Source organism: Scardinius erythrophthalmus (assembly GCF_964197995.2).
Source record: "Scardinius erythrophthalmus genome assembly, chromosome: 17".
Lineage (NCBI taxonomy): Eukaryota > Metazoa > Chordata > Actinopteri > Cypriniformes > Leuciscidae > Scardinius > Scardinius erythrophthalmus.
In genome coordinates, this window is record NC_138237.1 from 9911842 (window position 1) to 9925858 (window position 14017).

Below are 14017 nucleotides of genomic sequence, written 5' to 3' on the forward strand. Positions count from 1 at the left end.
GTGTTGCTATAGCAACACTGGATTGGTCACTGCACATACCAGAATACAACTGTATAGTCAACAGCCTTGACCTTTCACTTCTGAGTGACCTTTCTACTCTCACTGACCTTATAGAGCGGAAAAAGAAAGAGGAAGGCGAAGCCAACATGTAAGTGTCTTATATGCAACATTTTTCACTATAGAGGAGTAAATGAGTAATTCATTTTTAGTGATTTATGTAAATCAATCTGTTATAAAGCAAAAACAACAACAACAAAACAAGCTCAGATTTCCTCCATTGCACAATTAGGTAAAAAAGAAGTGTGTGTGTCTGTATGTGTGTGTGTTTTAGGTATTTATTCACTATGTTATGGGGTCAAAATCCCCTCAAGGATAGTAATACCAGAATTTTTTTTAACTTGTGGAGATTTTTTTGGTCCCATGAGTAAAACTGCTTATAAATCATAATAAGTGATGTTTTTTTTTTGAAAATGTAAAAATGCAAAGAGTTTTTTGTGATGGGTAGGTTTAGCATTAGGGTTAGTGTAGGGGGATAGAATATACAGTTTGTACAGTATAAAAATCTTTATGTCTATGGAGAGTGCCCACAAAACATGGAGACCCAATGCGTGTGTGTGAGAAAGAGAGAGAGTGCGTGTCTGATTTGCAATTTAGTCTTTAAGGTTGGTAGCCCTTCCCCCACAAATAAACAAACACACAAACACACATCATAAACGCATAGAAGATAAACTTCCTGTCCACCCACCCACACAGGGATCATAAAACCCCCCTTTGCGCTGGCCATTCCATGACCTCTTGTTTCGACCCCCTTGTTGCCATAGAAACTTTGACGGAACAGGTAGTGTCATTCTGTCCCATGAGAGATTTTGTTTTCATTCATTTTTCAATATTATGTGCAATTAAAAAAAAAACTTTATTGCGTTTTAATGTTGTTGTATCGGTTTTCTGCATGTTAGGTTTAATTTTTATAGATAACGTAACATAAACATCCTAAAAAGATGTTCAGCGTAATGTTTTCTCTTGGTTTTCATAGTTTGAATCATATCTTATTTTTAATCTCTTTTAAAACGCCAGTAAAATGCAGTATCAGGATGTTCTGCACTCGTAAAAATAAAGGCTTTCGCAGCGATGCCATAGAAGAACATCTTAAAATCTAATGAATTTCCATAAAGAACCTTTTGTTGAATGTAAAGGTTCCATGGATGTTAAAGGTTCTTCATGGACCCATTGATGTGTGTGTAGTTTTGATTAAATCTGAGAGCTTTCTGTCCCTCCAAAGACAGCCATACGCAACTACCACTGTGACGCTTCAAAAAGTTAATTAATAAATGAAAGAAATCTCATTTTTGGGTGAACTATCCCTTTAAGTTTTTTTTTTAGTTTTTTTTTATCTCTAGGCCATCCCGTAAGCTATAGTAGTGATAGATGCATTAGCTTAACCACTATTTATTAATATATGTCTATTTTAAGCATTCTCACACATAATTTAATTTGGAAAAAGTACTGCAAGTATATTCGAGACATATTCATGAACAGCTGAAAACCTTTACAATGGGCTTTACAAAGGGCTTAACAATGAAATGGTAAAAGTAAGAAAGAAAACAATTATTATACTATTTTTCTCATTACAAAATACTTAGGGCTACAGTTTTAACATGAACAAACTACAGCCAGTCAGTGCATGTCGCTATAGACATAGTGTTTCTTTACAAAGTGAAATCGCCAACTATACTTGCCTGGCATGAATAATACAGCGTTTTGATTATCGCTTTGACAATGTTATCGTCTGTATGCGAAAAACGCAAAGGAAAAACTTTTCCGTTTTTAGTACACCGTTGTCGTGTGAAAGCTAAAACTGAAAGATCTTCACAACAAACCATCAAAATAAAAGTTTTGTTTAATTTCAAGAAATTATGACAGAAATATAACACTATTGTATACTAAAATGTGCTTCTCAAAGTAATATTATTATTATTTCTAAGGAATATCATACAACCAAGATATTTTTTCATCCATGTTTTACATGCAGTTCTGTTGTGCAGCATCTTATTTAACAAAAAATAAAAATGCATTGTTTTGTTGTTAAATTTTCATTTGATTACATTTTAAAAGCTTGATCAAATTGTAAAAAAAAAAAAAAAAAAAAAAAAAATGAATCATAAGACACAGAATCCCTCAAAAATAAAATGGAAAACACAAAATGTAGGAATTTTTTTTTTGACCCTAAATAAAAGATAGCTCTGTGGAGTTGACATGTTTACATTCATTCTCAAGGTCTAACAAATATGTGGAAAGCATTTCCTTACCCATTAATGGTAAATAAATATCTTGATAAATATTGATATTGTGTAAAATGAAAAAAATAAATAAATATATTCGCCCAGCCCTATAATGCATATTTTCGCAATGAACAGATTTATGCTGATTCTAAACCATTTGAATAAATGCATTTTGATAATATGATTGTTTAAATACAATCAAATAGATGTAAAGAGCTAATAATAAACTATGCAGAAGTGCAGAAATCGTACCTGTTTCGCATCGCTGACAAAATGCGTCACATAAAATTTTGTTTATGTTAAAAATGTGTTCTCCAAATGGGTGGAAATTTTGAATGCAATTCAAATCTAAGCCTTAAATTTAGGCTTAAGTATTTTTCGAGTGTGGATTACCACACATGGCCATGCGCGCACACACATTGTGATGAGCAGAGGCGCGGGGGGGGTTGGCTGGGATTTCATGTCCTTGGATCTGAATGATGAAGCCCTGGAAAATGGAAAATAAATGGATATTCAGGTTACATATCACTACTACATCTGTACACCTCCCCTCCCGATCCCTCTTTCCTTCCATCAGCCAAGTGGAACAGAAGACATCTGGGCAGCCTCATCCTTTTCTTCTGAAGGCTGGGGGTGGGGTGTTGGTATGTGTGTGTGTGTGTGTGTGTGTGTGTGTGTGTGTGTGTGTGTGTGTGTGTGTGTGTGTGTGTGTGTGTGTGTGTGTGTGTTTGCGTGCATATGTCTCTATACCTGTGTATATTGCTGCCTGTCTGTGTGTGTGTGTCCTGGTAAACCCTACGTTATGAGGACAAAATGTCCCCACAAAGATGGCTATATCCGATCTTGTTCTTTATGGGGATATTTTTTGGACCCCATGAAGAAAACTGCTTATAAATCATACTAAGGGATGTTTTTTGAAAATGTAAAAATGCAGTTCTTAACTAGCAGCCTTTTCAATTGATTCTCCCGAACGACGTAATTCAATTGATAGAGTGCAAAAATGTCCTTTGCTATCATTAAATCGCCATTTAAATTGTAAATAAAGACATTTGTTGATATTAATTTTCATATATGTATTATCATTTTCATAAGACATTTCCATTTGCTATCATAAAATTGTTCAGTTGTATGTAGAATACACATTTAAATATCAATATATTTATTATAAAAACATTTACTAAAATTCAATTGCCATTTAAAATGTGAATAAAAAGAAACATTTATATTATTATTTCTAAAAACATTTTCATTTGCTATCATGAAATTCTTGTTTTAGATAAAATACACTTTTATTTGATGTTAATATCAGCATATCTATTTTTTATTTATTCAAAATATTTTCAGTTGCTTTCATTACATATAAATATACAATTATTGATATTCATATAAATATTTTTATTTATTTAAAAAAAATTGCTAGTCAGGTCAATAAAATGTCATTTTTTAAATGCCACAAAAAGTATTTGTCAATTTTAAAATTACGCAAAAAATGTATGAATTTAATTGCATTCAATTTAATTCATCGAATCAACTACCAAATATTTCTAATTCTTATATTATAGATATATTATGATTTCTTATTTTAAAATGAAAAAAAATCTCGCGAAAGTATTTTAATGATAAACCAATAGATTGCAATGTGTAATTTCTGGTTGTCAAACTTTAGTGGATCATGCGAATGCCACTTGGTTTGATATTTTGTTATCAAATGCAATGACGTTCAAACATTTTTAATTATGGCTGAAGCGTCCAAGTGCTTTTTGGAGCCACTGCATGTGTATAAATCACTGAAAACTAATTTGGCTGAACCAGTATTACCAACACCAGACTGTACTGAACTATCCCTGAATAATGTAACCTGTTTAACATCGCCTATTTAAGTACTGTAGCTTGTTGGCCTGATGAAGTGAGAAAAAGTGTGTGTGTGGCATAGAAGGCAGACGGTGAATATTTGCTCCTGTAGCTCAATACCAACGGCCTACAGCCATCATAGATATTAGATTATCTTCGAGGAGCCTGTGTGTTCTGGTCCACCATATGCCGTGGATTGCTGGAGTGTGTGTGAGATGCGCTGCGTGTGGCAGATCAAAAATACACAGCTGCCAGCGAGCCCAAGAGATCACACTCATACACACACACACGTGGCGGTTTCTGAAGAGGTCGCGGAGGTCGTGTCCCGAGGGACAGAAGTGAGAGGAATGGGCAGATGGGTGTGTGTGTGAGAGAAAGATAGATAGAGAAAGTGTTGTTTTAGGAATGAGAAGAGGCATTGTTTTAAAGTTGTCTTGATGTTCTGTGTGGTAAGATGAACTTTAAGTGTTTCCATCGCAGAACATTTTAACATTCTTTACAGCATGAAAAAGATGATGGTAATGGCAGAAATTCCTGCAAGCATATTTATTGAAGGAATTTAAAGGAATAGTTTCATGATCATTTACTAATTTTTTTTGAAGATACAAGATACTCCATTTAAAGTCAGTTTACCCTTTTAAAATGTTTTTGTCTGTTACGATAGTCACTCGCTGCATCTGAAATTGAATACTTCCCTACTATATAGAATTCTATATAGGATACTATATACATCATTACCCCCCAAAAATTCCACCAATCAAGAGAGTCGAAACAAGCAAAAACGCACCAAAAGGTCTTGTTAAAGGAGAACTCCGGTCAATTTTAACATTGAGCTCATTTTTTTGTGAATTTGGAGTGCTGTCAGTACAGAGAACAACGACAAAAATCGGTGTTGCCTACACCTTGTTATCCTCTTTTTAAAATTTGCACCCTGTTGACTTCAGTGGGGCAAGTTTTAAACCTGCTTTTCGGGCGAAGTCCATAGTAATCGATTGTCGAGTTCACATGCATAGGTTTAGTTACCTATGATCACGCGCGTGAACTCGACAATCGATTACTATGGACTTTGACCGAAAACAGGATGTAAATACAGGTATGTGCGCTGGCTGAAATAACATAATTTTTATTCATATCTTGCACATCTACTGCAGTCAGATTCACCCGTGATCACTCTGAAGGAATCACTCACATTAGCTGTGCACTTGTAATGACACATCAAGGATGTTAAGAGGCTAAAAGCAGGTTTAAAACTTGCCCCATTGAAGTCAACAGGGTGCAAATGTGCAAAGTTGTTCTCTGTACTGACAGCACTCCAAATTTACAAAAAAATGAGCTCAATGTTAAAATTGACTGGAGTTCTCCTTTAAATCCACCCACTCCCATTAAGCACCGCGAATGACGTAATAGAGTCTGTCTCCCTACACTCTCAAAATACTTAAATATTTGATTATATATGCATATTTTGCAATAAACTCAAAATATATTGTTTTTATATAATCTACATTTTAAATGAGTACTTTTATATTTCTTCTTTTTTTTTTTTACTTGATTATGCTGTTCACAATGCTTCATGGGATTGTAGTTCTTTCCATCACAAAAGCCATTTACACAGTCTTTATACCATATTTACCTTCATGGCTTTATTTTTGGCTGATTTTCAAATTTTTTTTAGCTTCAGTTTGAATAGTGTTGTGATTCACCTCATAGCTGGTTGATTTGGTTCATGGCTTAAAACGCTTTAACATAGACTTTTTAGAAATGAATGGGGAAAGAAACTTCCGGAACCAATGCTGCTGAAAAAGTTGACGGTGCGGTTTCACTCTATAGATGTGGAAATAAAAAAACACAATTATATAAAAGGAATAAAGTAGCTCATTAACACATTCTAAAAGCAGTGTTTTCTCTTCCCCTCATATTCTCTCACTCTTTCCCTCATCTGCAGGTTTTTATGAAGAGAACTCCCTCCAAGATGACACAGGTGAGGAAACTGCCAATGATCTCCATGCTGCCATCTACTGGCTATATCGCACACTCATTTCTGTGCTCTGTGTCTCAAACATTTTCAGACCATGAATAGTGAACATTATAGGGTGGGGCTTTTAAAGAGCCATTTAAGAGAGTTATAGTTCTGCATTCTGGACAAAAACAAACAAACATCCAGAGTAAAATGTGACTGCAGTACTCAGCTTCACCAGTAGAGTATATCACAGAGCTCTTTCTTCCGAGTTCTCCAGAGCTTTGGTAAAAGTGCACTTTTTAGAGGTCAGAATTAGTTCAGGAGCTTCTGATCTTATGTTGCCAGCAAGTCTTTCTGTGATGCATGCATACATGCTGTTGTAAAGCTGCACAAGTCAGTGTTGAACATTGTTAGAGAAAGCAGCTGATTTATGTGAGAAACCAATTAAGCTGTAAAGCATCGGAAAAGCTCTTCAGAAGCACACACACACACACACACACACACACACACACACACACACACACACACACACACACACACACACACACACACACACACACACACACACACACACACACACTCACACTCACACTCACACTCACACACACACACACACACTGGTGGCATCACCTTCACTCCCTGTGTCTGTGAAGTCAAAGTTAGGTCAGCAATAAGGCACAACATGTAAACAAGCAGGAATTGTAGGCCTCTGATTGGCTGAAAGTATTTTGGTGATTTGGATTTTTTCTAATTTTACGGTATTCTAATAATTATATTTAATATTATATTAAATGTAATCATTTCAGACGTTATAGTTTTACGCAACAGTCAATTATACAATTTAGTGGCAGTGCATGTAACTTTTTGGCCACTAAATGCTGTGGTTAACCAATTAAAATCAAGTCAAGACACATTTGTTTATATAGCTCTTTATACAATACAGATTCTTTCAAATCAGCTTCACATTAATAAAAATTAAAATACTTGTAAAAATTAATGCTAATGTTGTAAAATCCTTTTTTAAACAATTATGAAACAAATTCAATTTCATCTGTAAAGAAGCTCTACCGAAGATAATAGTGACATTATTCAGCTCAATTTTGTCCAGTGTTGTTTCTATTCAGAGCTGTAAAAACCAAAAGTGCAGCATTGCTTACCTTACATTTTACACCATCCTGTGCTTGTTCAAGTGAAGGTTTGAGAGGGTTTTGCTGTTCTCTCAGCTAATTTGACATCTGTAGGTCACTATTTTGTCTGCAAAGGTCTGTCAGTATTTAAGTCTGAATGTAGTGCCTGAAATGTCTTACCAGACGTTGTTTCAGTGTTCCTCCTGCAGTTTGCACTCATTGGTCAGTGAGTCGCTCGCATGTTAAACCCAACGACATCAATGAATGTATATCGCAGCCGTAATAATGAGGAAAGCGCCGGTTTGTTTGCTAGGAGAGTGTAGACGTGTGTAGTATGTGGTAATCTCAGGGCACAGCCAACGGTCGATGGTTTCTTATGCATCCAAACTCACCGACAGCGTTGAATGTTCCCAGAATGCACCAGGTGTGTATATGCATGTCCAAAACTCAATGTGAAATATGCTGAACCTTATCTAGATTTGCCATTTCGATTTAACAAGCTGAAAAATTGTCAGTAAAGGTCTTTATCTTATACTTCAAGTCCCCCTGCAGTCCATTTTTATCCATTGATTTGATCATCAGAATGACATATTTAAATGTGTAAATAGTTTTTAATAGAATTTAACCTGTGAAAATAATTTCTTCATGCCTTAAAATTGTTTAAATGTAACTCTACACCCTTGCTTCATTTAGTGCAAATGAATATGCAAATTAGCCCCGCCTCCACTCACTCACACCAGCTCGGATCCTTCCTGATCCACTTGCTCAACTGTAGTAAACGTTAATTTCATATGATTAGCCTTTATCAGACAGCTAATAATGTGTTGGTATTGTTACACAAACCATGTTACCGTTCGCCATCTCAGAGTCAGACAGCTGCCTTCTGAAAATCAGCATCTTTAGAAATGCTTTGAACATCACATAAAGCCAGCGGAGAAAGGCTCATAATTCATCATAACATGGTAATAGACACAATTCACCCACTATATTGCTATATGCACCCGAATTTTCCTGTCCCTTCTTAAAGTTGTGTTTGTGCTCACTGTGGAAAAGCCCCGCCTGCACTTTGACAGGATTGGTTAATTTGGTTACATGTTTGTAACTGCAGGAAACAGGCTGTGTCTTTAATACATTACAGTTTTAAGGAGAAAATACTCTGCAATGGTGTTGACTTATGAATTTGCACATGGTTTGTCTTAAAGTATATTAAAAACACCACACAGATATATAAACAACATTAAAAAACTATTCTTATTTTTAATGATTTTCACCATGGGGTCTTTTACAGTAAAATAATATAGCCTAAGCAAAAGTTGCTAAAAATTGGTTTAAATGTTTAAATTTACTGAGCGATTGTGTAATATGCTGTTTTAGCATATAATTAGTATTATATTATATGCTGAGAGAATGCATATGTTATAATTTAGAGAAATGTGGTATGTGGTTGAAATCATCTGCTATTGTATGATGGTCTTTATTGGTATTCATTCAAATTCATAAGCAGTCTGATTTTTGTTACCTTGGCTGCCTTGGTATTATGGTATTTTTTGATTATGTACCATAGTATTCATTGAAATACTGTGAAAATATGATTATAGTAAATTGAAAATAGTCATTTTATACATATAATAATATATATTTTTTTAAGTTTGAATATGAAACATGGATAATCATTCAGATCCTATATAGAAAAGTGTCATACTGTTTTCTTTTAATGTAATAATTTGATTCTAATTAGCATTGCAGTCATTTGCATATGCAAAATGGATCCAAGTAGAACTGGGTCAGTGTCACAATGCATAAAGCTGAGCCAGCTGAATCAGACACAAGAGCAGCTGAACTTACAGACTGATGGAGAAAGCTACAAATATATCAAAAGAGAACGAATAAGACAATCTTACCTCAACATAGTTACCTTGACTCTCCTGTGATGTTGAAGAGTTGAATGCTATCTGGAGGAATGCCTGCTTTTCTGGAGGAATCTCTCATGCTCGCATCATGAAGCTGCCGTGGTAAACAAACATGCACATTCACTGCTGGATGAGTCACTACAGAGCTAACATCCTCACTGTGAGTTCGTCGTATTTGAGATGAACTATATATGACCCAAATGATGTGCTGCGAATTTGTCCATGTGCATTGAGTGACGGATTCTGATTGGCTGAGATTCCTGATGCTCTGAATTGGAGCTCTCTGATTGGCTGAGGCTGAGTTCATTTGCATATACAGAGAAAGACAAACAGAAAGAGAGAGATGTTGGGGGGGCGGGAGACTCTTGGGAATAATTGATGAAAGATAATGATCAAAGAGGAAAGAGGGGATGTGGTAGATGGATACATTTCGCCACTGGGCAGTTTTCGTACAGCTAAATCATGCGGTTTGTTACGCTTTGCCTTCCGCTGGGAGCAAAAACACACACCTGTCCAATACCTACAAAGTATTTTGTGTGTGTGTGTGTTTGGCTTTGTTTTCTATGTTGCATTGACGTTTTTGCCCTAATGTTTCTGAACACTCGGGGTGCATTTCCCACAATCCTCTTTGCCTATGGTGATTCTCTCGCACATCTAGGTCAACGCTCTATGTAGGAACATGTGTACTAACCAGGCATATCTAAAACCCCATCAAATAGGACTGGGGTTCACAGACCAATGATCTAGATGCTGGATCAGGTCACATCAGGTTCTTCTGCAGGGTTAAACCCTTCCTACCTCTCAATCCGAGAGAGGACTGATAAGTAAAGTCAAATGAAATTTACAGCAATAGGAATATGTAGTGTAAATCTTTAGCGTTACTCTTGTGGAAAAGTACACTTTAGCATGCTTTAAAAAGAGTACTTATTTATTTAGTACAATTGAAATATATGAACTTTAAATGTAATATAAAATAACACACTTACTACAGTTAAATTAATATCAAGTACTTTAGTATGTTAGTCAATATGTTAGTATATTTCAAAAGCATGACAAGATTATTAAAACAATTTAAAGTTAAAGCTTTATTTTGACGTTATCAGTGTGCACTTTCTAAAAGTGTACTTAAGGAGATGTACTCTCTTTAAGGACACTTAAGTGTCCTTTTGTTTCTTTAATGTTATATTATCATCAACAAAGTACACTTTTTTATTTTTTTAAATATACTTTTATTATTGGAAGTACACTACAAGTGCACATTCAATAGAATTAAGTGCACTTCTTTTTTCACAAGGGTAATGTCTGTGTTGTTTTAGCTGAGATAAGTGCATCACTAGTACTAAAAGTTTAGCATGCGCAACGGTTAGCTTGTGGTTTAGCCATTGATTTATCTATTTTGAATCCCCCACATCATCATCTTCAGAACCTTCAATCTACAAACTTAAAGACTGAAGGTTAAAATCACGATAACATAAAATAACAGCTGATTTTTATAGTCATTTCAGCTTTTACATTCTTCTTTTACCAGTTTAAAGATTAACACTCGTTTGTGCGTTTATTTTTATTTAATTAGACAACTTTTTGATGAAGCCCATTTTATTCGAACAAGTTACTCTAAAGCCATTACTTCCATATTTTCAGTGTTTTGTTATGCGTGAGTGATATAAATGAGCTAAAGTGCTAGGACGAGATAGCAAGACACAGAATGCTTCTGAATGTAGGTGGCGGTAATACACACTGACATATCTAGAACAGCATGAACGGGGGATAGAGAGAGATGGAGTGAGAATGACACAGGGATGTAGGGAAATCAAGGGATTTGTTGCTCCTGCTGTTTCTTCTGGTGCTGTGAAGTGAACTATATGAGCCAACATCATCATCACACGCTGACTGTGAAATGCCTGTTCCTTCTGATCAGCAGTATCAAAGGCTTGTTCAGAGTAGAGCACTAGCTTACTAAATACGGTATGTAGGATGCACTGTGTACTACCTACTATGTTTTTAAATGGAATGTGAAACAGTGTGCATATATGTGTAATATAGCTGTTTGTGAGTGTTAAAGATCTGCAATGTTTCAAAGATCAAAGTCTATCAAAGTAGAAATATTCCACAGCCTGTGGAATGCTTGATTCTGATTGGTCAATCGCGCCATCCAGCGGTATTTTATTCCTCGATAACAACCGGTAAAAACTGATAACATGGGCTCATCCGGGTAACTGAAGTTACGCTTGCTAGGAACGTTCTTTTCCTTGTGGAAGTTTTGCGTTTGGTGAGCTAATAAAACATAAATCAATATTTAGTGAACAGATATTTAATTATGTCATCCGGTATCACAGACTCGCTCTCTCTTGTTTCATACAAACCCAGCTGCTGCCATTTTTCAACTATTTTTTTTCTATACTGTAACTAATGGTTTCAAAGTTTCATTTCAAATCAATATCTGTTATTTATGTGGCGAAATACCGTGTAATAAGTTGGGATGGCGAAAACTAACAATTTTCTTGACCGACCACCGAGCCTCATTAGCCGGTTGAAACCAGTTAACCGATTAGTTTAAAATATGCTACGCTATTTGAAATAACAGCCATTTCGAGCCACGCCTGCAATTTAGCAACTCTGTCGCATCTCTCTGCCGCTCTGCCTCCCGCTCACACACACACTGCCCAGGCGCCGCCCTTCCACTCACGTCACTTTTTTTAAATCCCCTACAGCGCGAAACATGAGTCCCGCAAACGCGGCACCGAGGAGCTTGTATGTAATCGGAGGACAAATGGCTCCTTAGTTTCGAAATGGTTTGGGTACAAGGTGATCGCGTTGAAAATAAAGGTGTTTGTCTAGCCTTAGAAGCTCATTTGAAACATTGCCGCGGCTCATTTAAGAAAATGACCGCTCCGAAGAGACGCCACTTTAGTTTGAGGTAGTGCTAACAATAATAAAGAAAGATGATGATCATCATCACCTTATAAGTACAAACAGGCGAGTTATGAAAAATTAAGTGTGAGGGATTTGTTCACTTCACACAAAAATATCTTGGAATGAGATGGCTAACTGTAGTAGCGTTTAGTCCACTGTCTATAATAGCCTAATTTAGAGATCACTTTTTTTTTTTTAACCGACTACCGACAACTTTGATCGGTTAACGTTGATACGGTCAACCATCGGTCAAACGGTCATCGGTTAACATCCCTAGTAATAAGTGGTATAACTGTACATCTCTCTTAAATATCCGTCTATTTTGAACTTGCTTCTTGATAGCAACTGCTTTCTGCACGGAAGCTTTGCATTTAAAGAGCTAATGTCTACAATATTTCATGTCTAATTATTTACTTGCGTGGCAAGTAGCCGTGTAATAAGCGGGATAATGTACATCCAGCCAGTTGTTTTCGCAGAATAAACTCTGCTTCGCATCGGGGTCCTGATCACCCTGTCGGGGTTTATTCTGCGATAACAAACGGCTGGATGTTTGTACATTATCCCTCATTTATTGTCTCCCAAAATAAGGAACCGATTCTGAACTCCCTGAAACGAGTCGTCAGCAATTCCAGTCTTACTTCCTGCTCGAACCTACGGAGGTTTGTAACAAATTGCATAATGCCAGTCTTCATTGGCTGCCGGCAAACCAGGTCTACGTTGACCCGCCCTCAAATATTGCAGTTGTAGCTGAGGCCTGGAAGAGTTTGGTTTGTGTTGTGGACATATCAGGAAGATGCTGTTTTCAGTGCTGCAAAAGCAAATCTACTTTGCTGCACTTCCAAAAGACGAGGACTCACACTGCAATTTATACTGAAAAATCGACATCTTTGTTGATCCTTAGGCAACATTCCAATCAGATTTGAGGGACAAATTCACAGTTTGTCAAGTTTAGGCTTAAAAGCAGGGTTAGGTGCTTCTACATCAGTGTTATTCACCTGTCATTTCCCTCTGAGTTTAGGGATAACTTATGGGTAGGGATAGGTTTAGGGGTATGGATATGGTTGGGACTAAATTTTTGGACAGAAATGTTGTTCCAGGGTCAACAAAATATGTTGATCTAGGAATATGTACTTGGCAAAATCACAGTGACCTGCAAAATCAGATCCAACTGTAAAATTGCTAAAATAACATTGAATGAAAATGTCTGTCAGGGTCTGAACAGACCTGAGATTTCTGTCCTATCAATTGAGAAGCACTTTTTTTTTTTTCTTCCTGTTTCTTCCTTATTCTGTCCCTGTCAGAATGTGATGGGATTTGTTTCATGATGATTATGCCTGGGGGTATTTTTTATCTTTTACTTAGACATTGGGTGCATTACAGTGGGTGTGTGTGTGTGTGTGTGTGTGTGTGTGTGTGTGTGTGTGTGCGTGCGTGCGTGCGTGCGTGCGTGCGTGCGTGCGTGCGTGCGTGCGTGCGTGCGTGCGTGCGTGCGTGCGTGCGTGCGTGCGTGCGTGCGTGCGTGCGTGCGTGCGTGCGTGCGTGCGTGCGTGCGTGCGTGCGTGCGTGCGTGCGTGCGTGCGTGCGTGCGTGCGTGCGTGCGTGCGTGCGTGCGTGTGTGTGTGTCACCCCGTTCAATTTTAAAAATGTGTGTTCCATAGTTCCCGTTTGCTATAAAGTTTGACCTGTGTATGACCCAATCCTCAACAATACTGTGCCCTTACAACACACAACCTTCCTGAGGGTTGTAAAATGGCTCTAGAGTTCAGGGTTAGGTTGAGTGCTTTCCTTTGCGTTTACGACGTTCAGGCTTTTAGAAGACCTCTCCGTGACCCCCGCGCTCACCTGCTCCCTCTACAGTTCACCAGCACCTCTGAGAAATGAAGAGATCTGTCAAGTTTAGCTGATTCTTTTCAGGTTCTTCACAGGTTCATTTGAATAATCGTTGCAATGTGTTCCCAGCATGGAATTTTACATATTCTT

The 14017-nt window shown here is 37.0% G+C and overlaps 1 protein-coding gene across 1 annotated transcript in view; it reads left to right on the forward strand.

Moving 5' to 3' along the window:
• The window catches only part of nr6a1b (nuclear receptor subfamily 6, group A, member 1b), a 35608-nt gene that overhangs the window by 4058 nt on the left and 17533 nt on the right, over nucleotides 1–14017 (forward strand). The window contains exon 3 of the mRNA XM_081390311.1: nucleotides 6073–6108. Coding sequence (XP_081246437.1) covers nucleotides 6073–6108 — 36 coding nt within the window. The remainder of the gene's footprint in view (nucleotides 1–6072; nucleotides 6109–14017) is intronic.